The sequence below is a fragment of the Clinocottus analis genome, unplaced genomic scaffold, assembly GCF_023055335.1.
Source record: "Clinocottus analis isolate CAN_PGR_092001 unplaced genomic scaffold, fCliAna1.0.p SCAF_7, whole genome shotgun sequence".
NCBI lineage: Eukaryota > Metazoa > Chordata > Actinopteri > Perciformes > Cottidae > Clinocottus > Clinocottus analis.
Genome location: NW_027176229.1, coordinates 1,185,001 through 1,209,107, shown reverse-complemented (window position 1 = coordinate 1,209,107; position 24,107 = coordinate 1,185,001). Strand labels below are relative to the sequence as shown.

The following is a 24,107-nucleotide window of genomic DNA, read 5'->3' as shown; positions in this document are numbered from 1 at the left end:
AAGCACAAGGAGCACATCTCTCCTCACCTCACAGGTTGTACTACAGTTGGAGGGTAGATTTTAGTGCTGGTGCGTGTTGATGAATTACGTATTGGCTTACGGCTAAAATACATTTTTGATATGCTTAAAGAATATAAACTCAGTTGGACCCTGAGATCTTCAGTGAGCTGATCGCCTCCAGTCAAAACCCAGGAAGTGAAGACGTATTCAATCCACACCAACTTTTCAGAAAGAAAAATTAAACTTCTTCCGTTTGTTATCTTTTATTTTGCTTTGTCGTGCACTTGTCTGTGCGTGGTTTTGTGCGTCTGGAAAATCGGATTCATCGTCCTCCGCGATTTGACTAATAAGAGTTTCATCACGGGAAGGGAGCTGCACGCTGTGTGTGTGTGTGTGTGAGCGCGCGCCCAGCGCGAACGTGCGTGTGTGTGTGTTTGTGTGTGTGTGTGTGTGTGTCAGACAGAGAGCAGTAGACTATTTCTGTGTGGTCTTGCATACATAAACGTTGCTGCATCTATTAGAATTTCAACACAGAGCCAAATGTTTGAGGTCAATTCTGTATAAAACTGAATGTAAATGAGAGAATGTGTGTGAGTGTGTGTGAGTGTGTTTGTGTGTGTGTGCGTATGAGGATACCCACCTTGTCGCAGGTGAGGGGCTGACAGGTGTGTGTGTGACATTTAGACTGACCCCGGTCACACACACATGTGGTGCAGGCGTTCTTCTGCCACTGCTGGCCGTGCTGCAAAGATACACACAGATTCACACACTTAGACCGTCTCTAAACCGCACACACACGCACGCACACACACACACGCGCACACACACACACACGCACGCGCTCTTTGCTGTCAGGAGCAAATAACAGCTAGCACACGTCAACCTTATTCTCTCTAAATTCAACAGATTACTGAACTCATATACGACCTGTATAATATATATTTATAAATAATATTATATAACATAATTATGTCATTATAAACATGCTCCACCTGCTTTGAGGTGCCAAAACAATTATTCAATGAGACAATTAGCTTTATGTAGAGAGTAAAAGTTAGAATTGATGGGGAAAAAACACCTTGGACTGGCTTTAATGTTACTCGATATCTTTGCCTTATTATTTATGCACATATGATGAATCTAAAAATCCGACATTGCTCATATTTAATATTCCTACAGCTCGATCTACCAGCTCACTTCTTTGACATACATGTTAGAAGAAGAAGAAGAAGAAGAAGAAGAAGAAGAAGAAGAAGAAGAAGAAGAAGAAGAAGAAGAAGAAGAAGAAGATATAAGTCAATGTATCTGAATGTTAATGTATTTTACATTTCGCTCTAATAGACATAGTCTCCTCTCGGTTGTCGTTTTGAAGCTTCAAGTTTGGCATTTTGGTCATCACCATCTTTGTTTTTGGCAACCAGAAGTGTAAGAAGAGGGTGGAGCATCACGCTGTATTGAAGAAGACTTGGAACTAGAGATTGAGACATAATCCAATGTTTACAATGTTTACTGAGGGAATAAGTCTATGTATTCTTTAGTTTACTTTCTTTCCTGTATAATAACCTTATACAATCATTATGTGTCCACAATGTCATTTTAATTTGTTTTTGATCTAAAAATGATGAAATTAATTCGAACTGGGTGGTGAAGGATTTAAAAAACCACGGATGGTGTAACTTCTTAATAAACTCTCTCATCGAGGCTCCAGAGCGGATGGAAGTATTCCCACAGCGGCACCGTGCCTGATGTGTTTTTTGCCCTAAATTTATAATATGTTTCAGTTTTGCGTCAATTTCCTGTCGCCATCAGATCATAATCCTTCCTCTTTGGGACTAAACTGCTCGATTAAATATTGACTGAAACACGGAGGGTTTACAAATTAATTCATAATTTCACAAGAAAGAGGACGTTTCTCCCTGATATAACACGTATCAAAGAGATGAGAGCTCTCTGAGGCACTTTGCAGAGCTCTTTGAACATCGCTAACCTGCATGAAGTATAGATGGGGATTAAAACGTGAGAGACGTGTAACGAACTGTAGCGCAGATCCTTTTGGGACTGAACCTCGCATTTCATTCATTAAGAGTTCGTTCTCACCTGAGCAGCATGCTGACGTAAGGAGGGCTGAGGACAACAGCCGTGAACGCGATTAATGGGAAGAAGTCGTAATCCTTAAAAGAGGCTTTGAATGAAAGTGGTTCACATGTTCGCCTTTTCAAACCATATTTACTGGCGATTCAAAGTTTGGAGGACGATATCATTGGATTATCATTTCCCAGAAAATAATTCAATCATCAGAGCTAAAATGTGAAGCGTCACCATGATGTTTTTTTGATGATGAACTAAAGGGACCGTATGTGGACTAAGAAGGCGTGACGTTCAGAAGCTGTATGGGTCTTACCTGGTATCCCCGCTTTAAGTTCTGTCTGACTCGAGATGTTACGTGTTTGAGAGGAGAAGCAAGGCGACATCATTCGTTCACCATAAGACAGTAAAAAATGTTTTTGATATGAAACAATGTCCCCTGGTATCTGAGATCATGACGACGCAAACATAAATATATGTGTGTGCGTGTGTGTCTGTCTGTGTCTTCTTACGACACACAAACACCCACATTTGACAGGATGGGACACACACACACACACACATACACACACGATCAAAGGAGAAACTTGGCAAAAGAGAAGAAGAAAAAAGCTTAGACTGTTTTGATCTCAATATTAAAACACACACACACACACACACACACACACACGTGGCTTCCTACCTGGTACTGTTTCCCAGCAGACAGACAGGGGTTGGACACACACTGAGGACAGCAGCGGCCCGGCGGGATCACCAAGTTCTCGTGCTGAAGGACGAGATATTTTTTTATTAATTATAATAATAAACCTTACAAACCCTCTGAAGTCATCTTACGTGAAATACGTTGTTTATTGAATGTGAATAGGGATGCAAGCATGTGTGTGAGTGAGACAGCGAGGCTAGCAGTTAGGCCCCTTTTTCAGTCTTTGTGCTAAGCTAGGCTAAACGCGGCTGAGCCCAGTGGCTGCGTTAAACATTCTTTCTGTCATTTTGACGGATAAAGTTGTAAAACATTTCGTCATGATTTATAATTATTACCCGTCACTTTGATATTTTTACCATAATATGACAAAGGATAAACGTGTATTTATATTAAAGCCAGTGAACATCTCCTCGGGTCTGCTAGATGTCCGTTCAGCGTGAGTGAGGAGAAGAGATCCGTGGTTCATGTGTACTTTTATTTTTCATTTTGGAAATGCGGATGCCTGTTTTGTTTTTGACTGACGCACATTAATGTAGCTTTGATGTACAGATGTGTGTCTATAAGGGAATGGAGATGTTTTTTTAAACTGACCGCACGGCCGCTTTTCATGTCAACCTGTTTCCGTTGCGATGCATTTATTTATGCTTTATTTATACTTTTCATTAATGTGAATACTGTTGCTTCAAGCAATAGAAAACAAGGTCCTGGTAATAAATCGTGTATTGACTTGCAGCTGCAAAGCAGTGTGAGCGACCAATAAAAAGAAGTGTGTGTGTCTTTGTTTTCTCCATGTCCAGAACCTCACCGGCCTGCAGGCCACTGGCTGACACTCTGCCACCGAACACTGGACCTCCCCGTCGCTGCAGACGCATCTGGAGCAGAGGCTCGGCGCCCACTCTTCCCCGTCTCTGTAGGCCGCACTCTTCCAGGAGCAAGAACCTGAGACACACACAGATACACACACACACACACACACACACACAGATAAAATACGGAATGAGTAAACAGAGAAAATGAGAGTCAGGTAATGAGCTGACTGCCAGAGCACAGTGTTTGCCCTCAAAGCCGGTGATTTACGGTGATGGGGGTGTGGGGGAGTGATGGGAGGGGAGGAAGTCTCTAATTAGCAGCTAACCGCCGGGACGCATCACGGCAGCTTGGAGACGTCGTTACAGTTGATAACAGCTCGGCTCCGACTGCTCGGTGCATCTAGCAGCTCTCTGTGTGTCATAACAACAATCCAGCTGATAGAAGACGTTACGCGATCCGGCGCTCTCTGACCGGGGCAGCTGTGATGAAGACTTCATGTCTGAAGACTTCATGTTGGAAGTCCAGAGAAGTAAATGGGAGGAATAAAGGGTCGTCTGTGTGACAAGGGTCTAGAACAGGAAATGGAGTGTAATTTGGAGAAGAATCAAAAGAGACGTCCCCAGCTGTCACTAATGTTCAGTAATATTCACACACATACGCAAACAAAATAATGCATCATATCACTTACCACCGGGACCCCAATGAAAAGCTCAACAAACGCCTTGACAAAAACAGGCCGGGCACAACAGCTGGCGCGTAACCGGGCAATAAAACCTAATTTACAAAATGGATTTCAGCAGACGTTGCGCTCTTTGCCGTGTTGTGGGATAAGGAGGAGGAGTAAAACGTCCCAAAAAGAGGAGTTTTTGGGTTCACGATATTTAAAAAAAATAAGAAAAAAAGGAAAGAGCGCGGCGAATACCACCATCTATAGTGTCTGGATGACGAGTGCTTTCAGTTGTACTTTCAGCTGAGCAGGAGTGAGTTGGAGCCTCTCCTGAGCAGCAGAGGCGTGTTTCCATCTAGAATTGTAAAGCTCTTCGTAATTAAATACCACTAATATTATCGCCTCGTCGGAGGTTTTGCTAGTGATGCGTTTTTGAGAACCTTTGGGAAGTAGAGAGCACACAGCTGGATAAATGAGACTTGGATTGAGCTGAACGAGGTGTGCCAGGGGTCTAAGAAACGGATGTGATGATGTAGTTTTGCTGTTTAATTCCTCGAGACGTTTCTCGGTTTTCTGAGAGAAAAACAAAGCTGAATTCATCGCGACTGAGTCACAGACGGTCATTTTGTGGGCGAGGTCTTTCTTGAAGATTTGCATTGGGAACATTTGCATTTTTATTGCAGTGGGTAAGCGTGGATGGATGCACCTGACTCACATCTTTATACTTCATAATCAAATCTTCTGGGACTAAATTTAATAAAACGTGGTTGTTTACAGCAACGATTGTAGGGAAGGAAAAAAAAGATTAATCACGCATATTATTTTTCTAAATTATACATCCAAACACAAACAACAGAAAGTATGGGGTTTATAGCAGTATTGTGTGTTCTTTTGTTTTGTGTGTCACTGTTTCAAGAACATGCTTATTGCATTTTGCACTATATTGTGTATTTGAAGGTTTTGTATTTGACAATAGATTCAGTCTTTCTGCAGTAGAGCTGCCCCTTAATGCAACTGCGGCTCCTGTGGCTGAATGTGTGGTGTTATTCATACGTCGGTGAAGGAGGGCATCGTTGACAAATATAATCTAAAACAACCATTCAATCTGGTTTCCTAACTTGTTGCAGAGACTTGAAGTTGAAAGAGTGTATGAAAGAAGATGCATTTATTTAGCTGACGCCGTTATTTAAAGAGACTTAAAATAAGTGCATTCAAGCACTTAGGCTTTAGGTACATGGAGGATGTACCTACAGTAGGACGACATACAGGATGACTGTTTTTGGCATTAAAGGAAATATAATGTCGACAATGTAAGTAAAACAAGAAATAAAAGATAATAAAATGATACTGGAGAAGGGGGGTAATATTCCTAGAAAAACATGTACGAGTCTGGAACTTGGATATCCTTTCAAGAATAATGTCACAAATGAATGACATGATGTCAACAAGGAATCACATCACTTCACTTTGTAAAGTTGGATCAACCTCAGAGTGAGTCACTGAGTTTTATGAACATAAATAAGTATTAATTTATGTTGATAAGAGAACGTAGGAAAAACATGAAAGAAAACTTGGTTATTTATCTTTCAGGACCTTCGGCTCGCTCAGAGAGGACATCGAGTACTGAAGTCTGAGTAGAATAAAACAACCAGCTCCAATGTGCAAATTAAGCACCATGCATACTGATGTTAAAATTAACACGGAAACATACATGGAGAACAAAATGAACTGAATTGAATGAAAAGGTGTATATGTGTCTTTCAGGACTTTTGGGAGGACTAAAATTCAGCTAAAATAAAATGTACAGTTTGAATTTCAGTGAATTTCTGATTTGTTTTATCACACCTTTATGACTTTATCTCAGAGAATTGTGTTGTTTTAATAGTTTATTGTCATTTATTCATTTTTACCTCCAACTGCCCTAATACGTTTTCATATACGTCTGAGTTATTAGCCAAAAGGCACTGCCTCCACATACTTTTGCCTGGTTTCCGTCCAGAACTGAATTTCTGAATACAAATGAATGTACGTTTTCTACTCTAACCCTCATGCAAATACTGTGCAGTTGGTTGATTGAGATAAACGGCCTCCTGTCGCAGTGCCAATAAATCATTTCTAAATAAAGAGGGTGCAGCAAGATGATGCCATTAAGAGGTTACCAGTCTGCATGAAAGCAGGTGGGTGGAAGCCATTTTTGTTTGTCAGACTGACAACAGGCAGGCTGTTGTGAAGAGGAACCTGCGTTTGTCTTGTTGCGCTGAAGATTTCCGCAACTCTCAAAGCTCCGATAATACGGAGCTTTCCGAAACAGCCCCAATTTATATAGTTCACTTGAAATAAATCCCTCAGAAACAGCTGGCAGCATCTATAATCTGTGCGTGCATGTTGAGCCTGACATCCTCGCCCCCGCCCTCCCTCTCACCTCCGTTGCGGCCGCATTTGGGGCAGCACTCTCCAGCCGGGGTGAACGGGCTCTGGTCCCCGGGACAGCTGAGAGGAGGGCAGGGCCGAGCGCTGCAGGAAACACTCCCTCTGGAGCAGACGCACGCCGAACACGGCGACGGACTCCACTGGCTGTCATGCTGCGGGGAAACCAGAGAAACAGTTACACTCTGAAAAACAACACAAATACATGGGGGGAGAGGAGGAAGGGAGCGGGGAGACAGTTGGATGAGGGAGGCTGGTTCGCTCACTGCGGACCGGACGACTGTGTAAATCTAAGCCTGAGTGACAGGCAAGGGAACAGAGGGACACAAGGGGCGGGGCGGGGGAAGGGAAGACATCTCCAACTCACTCTGAAAAGAGGAAAGAACGACAATATTGTCTTTTTGTAGAATAAGGGGCAAACAAACTGAAATATTGTTGCTTGGAAAGACAGGTTTAGACGTGATTTCTTCCTCAATTTCTCTTCATCGTTATCATCTTTTCATACGTGCATGTACTAGGATGGACAAAAGGCCTCGGGCCAACATGTGTTGGTCTGACAGATGAAGAAGTTATTAGTCCTGTGATTGACAGAAGCATTGATGGAATCAACACTTTGCACATTAATTAGAGTATTTATAGTGGAGTACTGTTTTTTTCCTTTCGCTCAAAGCGAGAAACAGCATATCAATGTCGCCTGCAGTCAAATTGATAGGCGAGGAGTCTTTACTCGTTTTCTGAGGCGTCAGGCTGCGCAATAAAAACCTTTTCTACCCAGCATGAAATAAATCATTAGTATGTGTTTTAATGGAGAATTGATCTAAAGTAGTTTTCGCCCTGGGAAGAATAAATGTCTGAGGAGACAAGCCATTGATGGTTTTGGTTCAAAGCCAAAAGGCAAATTATTTCTTTAGATTCATGTTTTGGAACGTTTGGGTCACGGCCGCTGTCCAGGGTGCTGATTATGGAGCTTCAACAGTAACAGTTTCCTGCTACCCCCCCACCAAAAAAAGACAACAGTTGAACGTGCTGGAAACAAAATATCATCCTCCTTTGTGTTCTGGTATGTTTGCAGGAAGAGTGTGACAGTTTGCAGCAGCCGTTGCTGTTCTTCAGTGAAGAAGCAGAAAGGCCATGGCTCCTCTCCAGTCCTCCTCTCCTGGTAGTTCAGATCTGCATGAAGTGCCACTTCTCCATGGGAGAGGGACGCCAGTGGACTCCCTCAAAACCCGCCCATTTGTTTTTTCCCCCCTTTGAGGACATGCACTGTCCAAAATGGCTGCCAGCTCGTTAGGCCAGTTGATAGAAGACAAACAAGACAGCGATTGTTTCTTTAGTGAAAGGGAGGCGGGGAAAGAGGGTGGGAAGCTGGAACCAGTTATTCAGCAATGGCCGAAGTTAACAAATGAATGCCTTGTGATTTATAAGTGTAATCCCCTTGTATGTAATATTTTTAGAATGTATGGTCTCCCACTTACACGAGAAAAAAAACACCACTCGCTCCTGTGATAATTGGAAGTGTCAATCAAAAAGCAAAAGGCATTAATCTTTTGCTGTTACAGTCCGCAGTCTTCCCACCAGCTTTCACACCCTGACAGCGGCCATGTCCTCTCAAGTGCAAGGAGCGATATTAGTGCGGTTACCCACTGATGCTTAGTCATCAGGTCTGTAGAGGAAAACTATTTCTTTATGGATGGACCAAAATACAATTAATTTCACTTTTCATTTTCATTTTTCAGGGTTGAAAAAATGGTTTGTAGGAAGTTAAAGCATAAACTTCCATACAACCAGAGGAGTCGCCCCCGGGTGGTCAGGAGAGAGAATGCAGCTTTAACACATGAAGCATAGACTTCTATATAACCAGAGGAGTCGCCCCCTGGTGGTCAGGAGAGAGAATGCAGCTTTAACACATGAAGCATAGACTTCTATATAACCAGAGGAGTCGCCCCCTGGTGGTCAGGAGAGAGAATGCAGTTTTTAAGACACTTCATTATTGGTTTTACATTTCAGAACCGCAGGTTTCCACCTGATTAAAAACTAAATCATCATGCCGCAATTAACCTGTTTTTCACTGAATATATTTTAAAGATATTAACAATGACGTGCAACCTGTGACAAACAAAACAGAATGAGTGCAGATATGTGAGAAATCACGTTTTATCCTCTAAAAATCAAGTTGCAGGCCACTGTCAATTCAGGTTTAAAGTTGGGCTTAGATTTGTATTCTCTTATGAAAGACGCAACAGCAAAACGCCAAGAATCAGCAGTTTGTGCATGCGCAAGCGCAACCAGTTAACAGCGCAACGTAAACATTTCCATGAATTTAATAATGACGTTTATGTCCGTCTACTTTTTTCAATAAAGTTCTCAATAAAGCTCTTGAAATTCTGGATTTCCCTACCGCGGCCCACTAGAGGGGTGCGCCCCACAGTTTGAGAACCACTGGTGAGGAGGCTGCATCTGTATGCGTTTATGTCAGTGTTGTGTAGAATAGTTGAAATATCATAGAAACAGAGGAAGAGTCACTTACTCCATAAACGAGTCCTTCGTACTGGCAGGAACCCTGGGACGAGGAGATGCACTCCGGACAGCACTTGTTCGCAGGGATCCTCAAGCGCTCACCCTGCAGAAAAGACACACAGACCTGAATACACACACACACCAAACACAACCAGAATACATACAAATCCCCAGAGAAAAAAGAAAATGGATGCAGATCCCTTTAAGCCGCGCAGGTTAAAATCCTTTCGACTGCAATCTTCCCATTTCCATATAAAGTAACCGTCATGTGACCCAATTAGCACACCGGGGCCGGATAATAATGAAAACATGAGGACTCTATCAGGCGTGTGCGGCATGCAGAATATAGAAACATATTACAATATAGATTCAACACGCAGCCCTTTATCCACGCTGCATACACACCCTGATTGAGGCCGGACGCATCAAAACAAGAACAAGCGAATGCAGCGAGACGGCCAGGTGAAAAGTTTAGGAGTTTATATGTGAATACAAATAACATAGAACGGAAAAAGAAGGAGGAGGTGCAGGGGGGAGTTCAATTTGTATAAGGTGATAACAACCAACGAAAGGGCTTCAGAGAATGTCTCGGGTCAATCGAAAAAGATAATACAACTGAATTGAGGTGCAACGAATATGCACGAGAAGACAATTGCATGTGAACAGACAGAAGAATGACAACTATGTCAATGTATAAATAACAACTGTGGGACACAGAATAGATGGGGGAGAGCTATGCAGCAGGTAGCTGGGTTTTTAGCGAGGGTTTGTGTTGCACTTTCAGATCTTTAAGCAAACACAATTTTAAGATAAACGCGAGACCACCAGTTGATATAGAAAATTCATCCATCTAGCCACTTTGTGCTAATACATTAAACACTAAAACCTCTAAATGCTTTCATATATTTCAGCTGTTGGTCTCTCTTTTTCCTGAACTTTTCATCTTGCAGTCCCTCTGGCCTTTTTTTTCTTCTTTTTCTTATTTTTAGTCTGCCGCCTCAAATTTAATTACTAAAATGTGACTGTAGAACAAGAATTTGATCTAATTTCAGATATCATTGCTGCAAATGAAGAGGGATGGTTCAGGCTCAGGGAGAAAAGTTGTATTTATCAGTGGACAGTTGCATTCTCTCAAGGATTTACACTGTTGGAGTTGCGTTGGCAGGAAAATCAACAATCGGGTCGGGTGAAGTGTGGTCAATGAATATTTGATTTATCAAGTCACTTTCCTGTCTCATTATAAAATAACCCAAATGTAAAAATGCAGCAGACTGTGAAGGTGATGTATCTTTGTAAATTATATCAAACCTTTTAGGTTAATTGTTCATGCAGTTTTTCAATCTTACTATGTGACACAAAGTTTTATTCCTGCTGGTGCCAGTTGTGGTTCTGAACAAGTAACACAATAATAATTTATGATATTTGTTTAGCTTGTTATTTGGCCATTAGTTAGTGGCCCATGGCATGTATTTTCAAACAACATTGCAAAATAAACTGTGAAATTGAAAAAATAGAAAGATTGCTGAATAGAGTATTAATGATTAATGAATAGAAAACATGCAGACACATTTGCATTGTTCCATCCATCCATCCATCCATCCATCCATTTTCCGCCACTTATCCGGGGTCGGGTTGCATTGTTGTACAACATTAATTTTAAAAAAGCAGGTATCTTAGTTTGAGCTGCAACTATTAGTCAACTAATCAATGAACAGAAATTGCAGGTTCCAGTTTCTTAAATATAAGATTTTGCTAAAACAAACCTGGAAACCTCTAAAAACCCTCAAATCTCAAAATGCTTGGACTTAGTCAGAATCAGACTTAGACCCATTTATTGCCATGTATGTTTTCACATACAAGGAATTTGTCATGGCGAGTGGTGCTTAACATTAAATAACATTAAACAATAAACAGAGTGCAAGAAATAGGAGCGTGTTTAAATTAACAATTAAATCTACAATAAAATATACAACTTAAATAGACAAACAGTCCAACAGTCTACTAACTTAACTGTCAGACGAACAGTACTTTCAGGTGACATGTAAGTGACAAGTGTGATGTGAAAGTGGCAGTGTATTTAAATATGTGTTATGGAGGGATATGACTTGTAGGGAATTGTCTGGAGGTGATAGAGTGATAGAGTCAGTCAGCGGGGCTCTGTTGATGAGCCCGACTGCCGACTGGAATAAAACGTTGGTGTGTCGTGAGATCTTGGTCTTGATGGACAGCAGCATCCTGCCAGATGGAAGTGACGCGAACAATGTGTGTGTTACTTAAAAAAGGCCAATTTTTAAATGACAAACACATAAATGGGCCATGCTGTATAGATACACTGTGGCAGATGATTAACCCAGGGTGGAAACACTCCACAAACAGTAAGGGGACTTGAAATGAAATTTAGAGGGGGTCTTCATGAACTAATAGGGTAAGGAATGAAAGGAAATTTAAGCTTTAGTTTAGATAATGGCAGTGGATTTGTTTTTTTTTAAAAAGCCTTATAATCAGAATCAGACAGATGATAAAAACCTTATTAGTTGTTTTTTTCACACTGTAGGTGAGAGAAAGTCACATTTTAAGAGTGTTGTAAATGAAGGGAGCACACGGCTTGGTGGGCATGATGACACATTTTTAATCAACATTGAATGGAAAGCCAGCAGAGTGGAATTCATTAGACAATGATTGTTGCCTTAGCTCAGGGTTGGGATTGGATTTGATGGCGTCACCGCAGGCTTTGAGGTCTAAATCACATTTAAAAAGAAGCACAGGGATGAACAGCCGGATAGAGGGAGTGAAAAGCTTTGAAAATGTGCCCCTGTGAATTCAAATGAAGCACACAAAAAAAAACTGTCATTGTGGCAAATCAAAAGGTGCAAATCTGCAGACTTTGCTGCACATAGTGTGTGATTTCATTGATTCTTGTTGTAAGGGAAACAAAAGACAAGTGATTAAAAGGGCCTCAAAAGTAGATCTGTACCTTAAGGTAAAAATTGAATAAGGCAGTTAAAAATCACAAAAACAGGAGCTTGAATATTTAAGGCCAGTCATTTCCTTCACTTAGTGTTGGAGACATCTGATTCAATTGGCTGTCCCGTGGAGAATGAAATATATTTTACATTTTGTGGAATAAAAATATACTTCACAGCTTCTAATAGTCAATGACAGTGTGTCTGCATTTTCATAAGTGTATCTGAACTGTTTTATTGTCCAATCCTTCAAAAGTAGAGCTCCTTTAGAAGGAAAACTCTTATTAAATTTAAACAGTGGATCCAGCATTTTAGGGTTAAGTTAGGCTATGTTGAGGAAAATCTTTTGTCCAATGCCCCTGCATGCCTCCCCCAAAATGAATGTTTTAGCGTAATGTATATATTAATGTAATGTTGTTAAACTAACTAAACAAATACAGTGTAACGTTACTCTCATGCCGTGTTCACACTAAACACGACACAAATTATTTGCGTGGCCAGATTACATGCAAAGTTGATGCACACGACAGGTAGCGAAGATGCAAATTCACCGGGCAGCGTGATAGACGCATTTGAAACGGCACAAATAGTGCTAGTTCAAATTAAACAACTTAGGCGAAAAACCGCGTAAATTGCGTCAGCCAATTAGCGTGGAGATGTTCCGCTCGTCACCGCCACCCTACCGTTGTTGAATCAAACTTTTGCCGATCCGTCTGAAGTAGCGCTGATAGCGGCCGTCGGTTGCTTTTGTGGGATTATGGATAATATTATGACCCCACAACAAGTATAGCGCAGAACTAGTGGTTATTTCTATGCTGGATGGCAGAAACGGTAACTAGTTTTACGATGATAAGCCAGATGCAGTTCTTGGAGTCGGTTAAATTCACCGAGCTGTGCGCGGCTACAGAACGTGTTATGAACCCAAACACGAGGGTGTTTGATGTTCCCTCATTTTTGTGACTTCCACAAAAAGTATAAAGCAGAACCAGTGGTTGTTTCTTTCGTAGTCGATAGAGGAAAAGACTGCTCTTTTCACGGAGAGAAGCAACGGTGATAAGCCACGCCCCCTTTGTGGCGGCGCGATTATTCAAGCTATTGAACACTTTTTTTTTGTCGCACAAGCAAACCGATGCACTGCAAAAATTTGCGCTGCATTTGGTGTCGAACGCAGCATAACTCAATGGCTAACGTTAGCTTGTAAGCGTTACCTAAAAAGCTATATTTAAAGACCGAAACCTTTAAATTGCTTAACCTTCATCTGCCTACAAAATATTTTTTTCCCATTTGATAATTCTAATGCTCTTTTACAAACTGAATAAAGTAAGTAAGTGAAGTTTATTTATCTTGCACTTTTCACAGACAAAGGTCACAAAGTGCTGTACAGGAGTCAAGCAAAAACAAAAACAAACATAAATTAACCAAATTGACCATAACGGGCCAAAGCATTGCAACAGTTAAGAAAGGATAACAAAATACACATTAAAAGACGGTGCAGTAAAATACAAAATTAAATAAAAATAAACAGATGAAAAAACAGTCCATAGAGCATATATTTAGCCAAACACCAGTTTAAACAGGTATGGCCAACCTTTTTTGCACCATGGACTGGTTTGGTGTCAGAAAATATTATTACAGACCGGGTGTGGGAGATAAATATGACAAAATAAAATGAGACGACCAGCTTACAAACCAATAAAAAAGTACATACAAAATACAACATTATGCTGAATTATCACCATATTATGCAGAGAGGGCACTGTTAATTTTTGGGCTAACGTATGACGTGACCGAGACGAAAGTCTTGGCATGTGTCAAGAGGTAGAGACGGATGTGTCCTGTCATTTTTCAAAATAAAACATCTTTCAGACCGCGATAATAAATCAAATATCTTTTACTTTCTGTGCGGCTAGATACCAAAGGACCCAAGGACCGGTACCGGTATTGCACTTCAGCCTGAAAGGTTGGAAGCTGATCTTATGAAGCTTAATGATCTAAAACTACTAACATTAAAAGATTAATTAGACAACTGACGTTTAGCTTGGAACAACTACATTTTTATTTTGTAACAATTGTCCATTGATCTTGTAAAACACCTTCAGTAACTTGTTCCACAAAAGAGCAACCGCTAGATCTTCTTACTCTTTGTTGTCCAAAGCTAATGTTATTGAATTACATCAATGAAACTGTTGCATTAACACATGCACCTTAGTTTATTTTTACTCAACACATACACCAACTTGCTGCCACAAATAGCTGACTCATTGCCACACTGAATGTGTGTTAATCCGCCACTGAAAATAGTCCCCGACACATTTAGAGTGTACCCATGTTTGAGTTAGTTTGACGGATTGAAAGGAAATTACTGAGCTATTTTTCTTTCTTTTTCATGAAACTAAAGGTGAAAAATGGCACACATATCCGTGGTAATAGTCTTTTATACACTCCTACTTATCTATAAAGAATAACATGCTGAAAGCAACCATCTTGTACCCTTTCAAAGAGTTCCTGTTTCTTGGGTATGAATTGCTATCTTTAGTTAGTCAATTTGATAATTATTAAAGCATCCAAACATCTCCTTGTAAAGACTTCTCACCCTCTGGAAGTCACACTGTGGATTGGGGCAGCGGCTGAGCCGGCAGACGGCCACGTCGCCGTGGCAGCTACACTCCTGACACGACTGCGGTCTCCATGATGTGTTGTTCTGTCAAGACAAAAGCAAAAATACAAAACATAAACATGATTCATCGCTGCAAAACATTTAAATACAAAATAAAATCACTCTCATGCCCTATTATCATAACCTCACACACCCACATGTCATGTTAATGTTGACAGCCGGGGTAAATGACAGTAAACATATAGACCCCGTTGTGCATATTAATGCAACTGATGAAATCGCTCACTTGCTTTGAGATTTACAGGTTATGTGCAGCAGCTAGTTGTTTGACTTCTGCATTTTTGATTTACAGCCTCTGTTGTAACTTTCCAAAGTTAATTATCTCCCCCATTTTATGATATTTAAGGGACTGATTTATGTCATTCGGCATCATATCAAGGGAATCACAACTGCTTCCAATGCATCGCAGGAGCTTTAGTATGGGAGTACGATTTCACCGCTCGAGCTTACAAAATGAAATGTTAGAAAGTCATTTCACTCTTTGAACTCTTATCCGCCTTCTCTATACTTGAAGCTGTATAACACTGATGGAGTTCTGCTGCAGGTGGAGTCAAGCAGCTTCAGTGTTGATTATGGCCAATGATACAAAAAGTAAAATGCAGAAAGACTGGAGACCACTTCAGCGCCATGTTGCCTGGATGTTTGAGATCGCCTGCTATTTGTCAACAGCTCATAACATAGAGTTGACAATGTCTTATGGCGAGCTGAAAGCCAAAACTAAATCAATATTCCAGCCGGCATATGCTCAGATATATCATCTCACAGTCCATAAATCCTATTAAGCCGGATGATTAATTACCCACTCATGACGGGAATATCCACGGGCAGCTATTCTTCTGGAGTGGACACTTTGTGAACGGGAGGACTGTTAAATGTGGAGACTTTTGCTCCTTGTGAGACGGTAACTAAAGCAGAACAGGAAACTTCAGCAAACCACCAGACCTCTAATAGTCCCATAAACTGGGCTGACACACTGGAGGAGGTGACCGGACGTGTTCAGGTGTGCCAGCTGTGCACCCAAGAGGCTCAACTTACTATTCCTGCATGTAGAACGGAAACGTTTAAGGTAATTCAATCAGGAAAGCCCTAGTAGTAATGGGTACGAATGGCAGTTTGGCAGCAGAGCATACCCAACTATAGAATGTGTGTGCAAAACCTGCACCTTTAAGTCCCCGTGTGCATGATTTAACCATTTAAATATGGTCTCAATTGTCTGAAAACACCAATATATGCCATCAACACAGGTATAAAATATGCTATAATCACACACATTAGATTTATGTTCAGCCAATTTACAGACTTTGTTCTCCTCAGGAGAAGATGGGAGTCGATATCTTCCCTGTAATGTGGTTTTAGCTATTTGTGTCTATGTGTGTTTGTGCATCTCTGCACAGCCGTGGCCAGCTGTATAATGAGTTTTATGTATAAGGGCAAACGGGCAATGTCTGCTCGCAATGTTAACGTTCCAGCTCAGGGAGGAAGAATAGGAGGAGGAGGACGAGGAGGAGGAGCGACCTTCAAAAGTACGACGACAGCGGGGGATTGTCAAACTGGCGCTGCAGTTTTCCCAAGACAGAAACTATCTAACGCAGATGCTCACAATCCGAGAGGAATGCTGACAAAGATCTGTCTAACAAAACAGAACATCCAGAAGATACAAATAAATAAGTTTGTTCCTTAAAAATCTGAGAAAAATGTGTTATTTAATAGAGCTGCAATGATCAATCAATATGTTATCCAACAATCACATTATGAGTTCGATTTTTTTTTTTAAATGAAATATTATTTTGGTTAATTTACTGTTTGACAGTTAACTCTATGTCTTTGAGTTGGGGACAAAAATAAAGACATTTTAGGACTTCACTTTGGCTTTTGCAAAACACTGGTCGACATTTATCAAAATTTGACAAAAATAATCGACAAATTAATCAATAATGGAAATATTTGTTAGTTCAAGCCATATTTTTTAAAACGGTTTGTTCCAACACATGAAGATATGTCATGATAAAACATGTTTAAAATGGTTGCCCTCATAACAAACTGTTTAATTGCTCACCGCATTATCTTTAATATTTCAACATATATTAGACCTAAAATAAAGAAGGTTTTCCTTCGCTTTTAACAGTCAACCTGCCTCTTGCAATAATGAGGGAATCCAGGAGTGTACCCTGAGGAACTCCCGCAAACATTTAACACATTGAGGGTCAGATGGAGGGTCTTTAAAGCAATTTTTTTTTAAAAGGTACAAAACGTGATACAAGAAAAAGCAATCCGTACAAAATCCTCAACCAGATTGACTGCGACAGGCACTCACGGATGCAGTCACACTATTACAAGGACGGGAACTGCCTCGCAGGTAATGTGTTCTGACTGCAAAGAGACATTCCCAGGACAGAGTGGGATCAGTTTGTCACGCCGAGTATTCCTCTCTGTCTCTGTTTGCATTGGAAAAAAAAGCCAAATATACTTGGCCCTGGACTTTTCTGAACTTCTTCCAAAAAACTATCTCCGGTTGCCTTTAAAGGGCCGGCGTGACATCCCGACCGTTAATATTTCAGATCGGATTCAGCGAACCAAGTAACCTTATACTCCCAAATCAATTCTCTCCAAAGTGGGGACAATTTTCTTTTCATCAGATCACCTACTGACAAATTTGCCCCCGACAAGGGAAAATAATTTCAAAGCAAACTCATAAATGGAAAATCTTTCCTGACTGGACCAGAACATAAGAACTTCAGGCTACTCAGTAATCATTTTTCTTTAGAAAAGAGTGTAAAACTCAAAAATAGATTAAAGATAGAAGTGAAGAGCAGGAAGACTGAGTTCGTATGGTAGAAGCCAGCAATTAAAGCACTGGAGAAGGTACTGAGGAACAAAATACAATACACATTTTAATGAATTGTACCGTTTACCCAAAAAAAGAAGCACAGAAATCATTTTCATATCAGACAAATACAATCCAATTTTTCACAGATTTAGGAAACTAATCGCTTCCAAAATAATTCCTTTTTTTCAGAACATTTGACTCACAAAATCAACACCGGACAGGTGTGTCTACTTGAGCCTCTTGTAACCTTCGTTAGCTGGAGGTTTGTTACATAACGTTTAAATTGTTATTTTTTTGACTGCAAAATCCGAAGGATCACTTTTCCTCAAGTGCTTTCAAACAATTGAATTTAGCCACAATCCTTGATCTGTGTGGGAGTGTACGAGTGTGTGTTTGAGTTAACAAGGTGACCTCTTTCTCAAGCTATCACCACCAGGAGTTATACACAGACTTTGCAGGTGTTTTGTTATATATGGTCCAGATTTTTTTTTTCCATGTAACTTTGTAATACATTTGGGTCTTTTTTTCAAAGTTATTGTGTCTCCCTTTGTAGACATTTTGTGATCATTGTGTGTCTTTTTGTGGTCCTGTTGTCCCTTTGTAGACATTTCGTAATCATTGTGGTGTCTTTTTGTGGTCCTGTTGTCCCGTTGTAGACATGTTGTGTCTTTTTGTGGTCATTTTGCGTCTCTTTCTGGTTGGTTTGTGGTTTGTAGTGCTTGGTGGTTTGTTGCCAGTAACTGGTAGGCCAATTCAGCGATCAGGACCTGACTGGACACTTCATTCTTCATTTTATATGCACAGTGCCAGCACGTACACCGTGAGCTTTGGCTTCACATCACTAACTAAATGCTCACACAATATGAGTTGCAATTAATCAACAACATTTCTAAAATCCTACATCTTCAAACTGTCCTCATGCTACTAAAAGATAATATTAAAAACTTGTATGTGAGTGTTTGTAAAATAAAAAACAGATTGCCATGTGTAACATGTGGAATGCTTTGACTTGCAGGTATGCCCTCAGAAATTAATTTCCTGTTATGGCTCGGTGGCGGTAAGTGAGCTGCGTAAAATTAGCACAACAGCTAAGCAGCACAGCTGACTTCAGCAGAGGTCTCGGGAGTGTCATGGAGGTTGCACTTAATTCCAAATCTGCGTCCTGTTTGCCTCCTGAATGGACCCTGAGCAGAATGGGATTGACCCTAGGGACCTGTTAAAGTGGCCGGCTAACCTGGACTCGCCGCTAACCGGCCCTGCAAACCTTGTGCTCTGACGAGCCCGAGCCAGGGGAGCCGTACGGCCGTCAGCAGCTTGAGTGGTAGAGGCAATTCCTCCCCTCCCCCAATGATATTGTCCCCCTACAGGGACCCATACCTGGGGTTCGTTGATTAAACGTCTAAGGAGTTGAGGGCTTATTTCTTTCCTCTCTGGAGAAAGATATCTGCCTCAGATGTGATTTAGGACTGAAGCAGCTCAGCTGGCGCGGCTACACGTCTCCAATTTCATAAAATCTATAACTTTCACACTGCACATGCCAGAAGAAGCTGTAATAATAAGCATGGATGAGTTTCAGTGTTGCTCTGTGGGGCCTTTGGCTTGGCAGATTACGTAGATGGAAAAGAGAATTAAGACAGAAAAATCAATCTCTGGTCATATTAACGGATAAGTATGTATTTCATAGGGGATTACCAAAGTGTGCACCATATTTTAGTAACATAAATACAATTTTCTGATTAGCAAGAAAAAGCTATGGAGCTCAAAAGAATCCATGCAAAGCAGCACTTAAAATGGAGTGCATTCAATTGGACGTTTCCAAAAGGACTACTTTATATGAACAATCTCCGGGATATTAACAACAAGATAAGACTTCAGCTCATCGTAATCAATTAATCTAAATACCCCATAATCAAAGGTGATGTTTTCTAGTGGGAAATTCTGTCCGACTATCAGTATTTCATAAGCTCAATCACGCTTGAAAATATTTTCTATCTTTTGTAGATTAAAATTGCTAAAAAGGATGTATCTAATTAATTATTCCTGCAGAGCAATGGGAGGCTTCAAGTTCTAGAGCACACTGATGTTTAAAAGAAAGGCAGCCTTTCGGGCCGGCAGAACAAATATGGGCCTTGATTTGGATTGAAAACTAAAGCTATTACTGAGGCAAATTTAATCTGTTGACGTCATGGCTTCCAGCGGCCCGAACAGCTCTGCTGCATGCCGACTGAGACAAAGACACTCCAGCTCCTCCTGGTTCTGTCAACGTGGCTTTATACCTACAACTAATCCACCTGAACACACCGGGGGCATGTGTGTGTACAACGTGTGTACAATGCATGTACAACGTGTAACTGGGTCAGGTTTCAATAAAGCAACGTGTGCTAATAGAGCAGAGTAAGTACCTCAATATCTCTTAGACATTACCTTCTTTCTGTGACGCAGAATCTCTAAAAATGTATTTCCTTTTCTTTTCATAAAAGAATGCTTTAATTTACCATACATGACAAATAATTTAGGAAACAATTAATGTTTTAATGTTCTTCACAGTCACTTTAAGTTCTACTAAAAGCCTTAATTAACAATAAGAAAGTTGTCAGAACCACCAGCTGAGAAAATGCTGGAGGAAAGGGAGCTGTTTGATGTTTTCTATACCACAAAAACAGGACTTGTGAAACTCAACTCATCTGAGCAGCAAACACACACACACAGACGCACACATAAGGACACACACACACAAGGACACACAAACTCACGCACAGATAGAGAAAGTGCTGCACATCTTGTTATCTCATCTTTTTGCATGCACATCGCTGACCTGACAAAGCAGTAACAAGTTGAAACTTTAAAAAAAAAAGAAAGAAAGTGTGGCCTGTTTACTCCTCATTATCACCGCCTGCTCTCCAGCTGCCTCCTCATCATTCTGGATCCAACAGCTGCATAGCCTCCATTTTCCCAAATAACTCGCTCCCTCCCCCTGAAATTGCATTGAAATATATTCATTTGCCGCCGTTTAATTGATTTACTCCGCAACTTGCTTCCCTGCCGGCCGGGTGATCGGATGCTAATTCCTCGCGAGGCGAGCTGTGTGAGAGCGAGCGAGGTCAAAGTCTGCTGAAGGGCGCTGGAAAAACTGTCTTTTGGCAAATAATAAAGAGCGACCGCCGATGACTCCAGCTAATCGGTGATCACATCGCGAAGCTTCCCCGGTTGTGTGGTGTTGTTTGTCATCTGACCGCCGATGCAAGCTACTTAGCAGCATGTAAAGCATCGTTAATCTGGGGGAAAGAGCTGAGTTTAAAACTTGTGAGTGAACTCATTCAGTGCAGTTACATGCATTCGAATTACTGGCTTAGTCGGACTAAAATCGAATTATCACGTTCATGTAAACACCTCTGTTCGAATAATTGCGGTCCGACTACGATCCGATTAACACCCCTGAATAACTCGATCCGACTCGATTGATAATTCGGACATCGCGGCATGTAAACACTGAATCGGATTAGGAACTGGACTATGCGCCTTTGCGCATGTTCAAGATCCCGCCGCCCCCTCCCTCCCTTCCTCCCAGGTCGTGACCCGGTAGTCGAAAGAGACGATAAGTTGTCACAGCCGGCAGAAACAAACAAACGTAAAAGTCGGGTTACAAGACGATACTACCTTCGGTGGGTGTCTCTGCTAGCTCCCTGATGTAGCCAGCTAGCGCTGCTGCTCGTTCCCCGTTTGCTCTCCGCTAGCTCCCCGACAACCACCGAAGCTAGCGGGGTTCTCTCCATTATGAAGAGTGAAGAGGTCAAGCGGAGATGCCTGTATCACCACTACATGTAATGAAAACAGCGCCACCTATCGTATCGGATATGACATGCATTCGGCCAATGATTGGATTTATTCACTGCCATGTGTATTAGAATAATAGCAGTTGCCCCGAAAGAGAGCATAGTCCGACTAAAGCAAGATTTGAATTAATACCATCATGTAAACGCACTGATTGATTCCACCCTCCCCCTCTCTTTCACCATCTCTCTTTACCTCAGGTCCAATTAGAAGCCCTGCTGGTGAGACATGACAAATGACTGGCTTATCGTTGGCCTCCCAGAGCCCATAAATCCAGCTGTCCGCCTCGTGCCCTGCAAGAGCCGCGATCGCTCTGCAGCCCAAATATCGGCACCGAGCGCGTAATGGGCTCTGGATCATCAAGCAGATGGCCTGAGAGAGTCAGGGTCCGCCACAAACTGAGAGGACTGAGCACTGGGAAGGGCCAATGAATGCATTGTTTGTTTATTGTGTTGCTGTACATGAATAGAGATATTTAAATGGATATATATATATATATATATATATATATATATATATTCAATTGCAATAGAAAACACCTGCTTGAGAGCTAATCCAGCTATTCCAGACTGCAGTGACAGTGGTTGACTAATTTAGTAAGGTCAGGAATAGAAATGTACGCTCACAGCCCGCCAGTTAATGTTTCTTAAAGCGGGAACACATGTGGGAAAAAAAGCGACCACAGAGAGGAGGGGGAGGGGTTTAGATCAATCATGAATTGGCACAGTAGCGGCCGACAGAAGAGGGTTTATGACAAGGCCAGGTGTGACATAACGCCGAGGCTTGTCCGGCCCCTCCCTGGTCATTAGCTCTAATAAAAAATCCATGTCACAAGCCCACAAGTTTCCACATTGCTCCTGACAGTCGGTGCTGTCGACTAACTTTATTTTCTGAGAACCTCTTAGGGATTTGGAACCACCCCCCAAAAAAATAAAATAAAACAGTGACAGAGACAAACTGGAAAGTGCAGAGGGTAGATTGAAATAGTTTTTCACCTCACAGGTCTTTTCAGTGAAAGAAACGCCACTGGGCGTTCCTTCTGAGCAGCTTCTTCCCTTTATTGATTGTTCCCCTTTTGGAGCAGCTGACTCGTTCATTGTCCCGGTTTACAGACAAAAAAATAATTTGCATTCAATCAAAAAAAAGATTTTGTGTCGGTGCGCCGTCTCACGTAATCCTAAAATCTATCTAATCTGTTCCCGCGTTGGTGCTTCTCCTGCCGTCCCTCCAGTTCTCTCGGTTTGACCTTCCACACGCCGGAACAATGTCGGCGAGCGACTGTCTGCAGAACAACAGCAGCTTTTACGCTTTAACAAAATAAAAGGTAAATAATTCAGCTTTGTGGGCAAGCTTTCGAAGTTGCTTTATTGTTTTATTCCTGAACACAGGGGACGACTGGATGCACAGGAAGACGGGATGCACCTGAAGCTCTGTACTATATTTTCAATAATGGATCAGCCTCACCCCCCCCCCCCCCCCACCCACCACCCCCACCCCGACACACACACACACTCATACACACACACACACTCAGCCGTGGTAATTGTCATGTTAGGCGAGGCGGACAGCAGCCCTCCATCTCTCCAGCTGCGTATTGCAACCAGGGATTTGAGGCCGAGCAACTTTCTAAATCACTGTTTTACGCTTCATGGGAACGCAGAAGATGCAACTCAGAGTTAAAACATTAAAAAGTCATTTCTGACCCATTTTAAAAGCCTTCTTGTGGATATTTGAGAAATATTTTATTTTTTATTTTGAAGCAGCCGAGAGCGAGAGATGGAGCTCCGCATGGCAACACGACTGCAATTCTGCTCTGAGAAAAAACAGCTGGATAATGTTACACACAAACTTGCTCGTGTAAACTTCAGAGCCATCGGACAGAAAAAGAATAAGGGGTGGGGGAGGTCAGAGGATGTCCTGTTGGCAAGATTACTGGCTGGATCTGAAGCTTGGATGCATACAGGCCGCCAACCAGCGCCACGTTGCATATTCTTAGCCAAGGTTGGACTTTAAACACAAAGCGACAGCTACAGCTTCGTTGGGAGGCGGAGAACATCATCAAAATTCAAAGCCAAAAAGGTCGATGCTGACTTTCCTTGAATCGATTCTCAGCATCAAACGCAATGGTGAGGGTACATCAGGGCACGAGAGGGTACGTTAGGGTACAAGAAGGTACGTGAGGGTATGTGAAGGTACATCCGGGTACGATAGAGTACGATAGGGTACAATAAGGTACGTAAGGGTACGAGAGTTCACATGAGGGTACGAGAATTTACATAAGGGTACGAGAAGTTACATGAGGGAACGAGAAGTTACTTGAAGGTATGAAAGTTTACATGAGGGTACGTGGAGCGACGAGACGTTACGTGAGGGTACGAGACATTACTTGCGGGTACTTCGGGGTATGTGAGGGCACGAGAGGTTACGTCAAGGTAAGAGAGGTTACGAGAGGGTACGATATGGTAGAAGGGGGTACAGTCACAAACCCTTTGGTAACACTGGTAACATGGTTGAAAATCCTAATGTTTGTTGAACTCATCCACGTCCACTTCTGCCCACCATAAGTGATCTTTGTCGATATCTAATATTCCGTCACACTG

General features: G+C 41.7%; 1 protein-coding gene across 1 annotated transcript in view; it reads right to left on the bottom strand.

Annotated features, from left to right (window-relative positions):
* fras1 (Fraser extracellular matrix complex subunit 1) overlaps positions 1–24,107 on the bottom strand; it is a 215,993-nt gene that overhangs the window by 140,354 nt on the left and 51,532 nt on the right. The window contains exons 3-8 of the mRNA XM_068605059.1: positions 14,766–14,873; positions 9,220–9,312; positions 6,688–6,847; positions 3,594–3,727; positions 2,768–2,851; positions 641–742 (exon numbers count right to left, since the gene is read on the bottom strand). Coding sequence (XP_068461160.1) covers positions 641–742; positions 2,768–2,851; positions 3,594–3,727; positions 6,688–6,847; positions 9,220–9,312; positions 14,766–14,873 — 681 coding nt within the window. The remainder of the gene's footprint in view (positions 1–640; positions 743–2,767; positions 2,852–3,593; positions 3,728–6,687; positions 6,848–9,219; positions 9,313–14,765; positions 14,874–24,107) is intronic.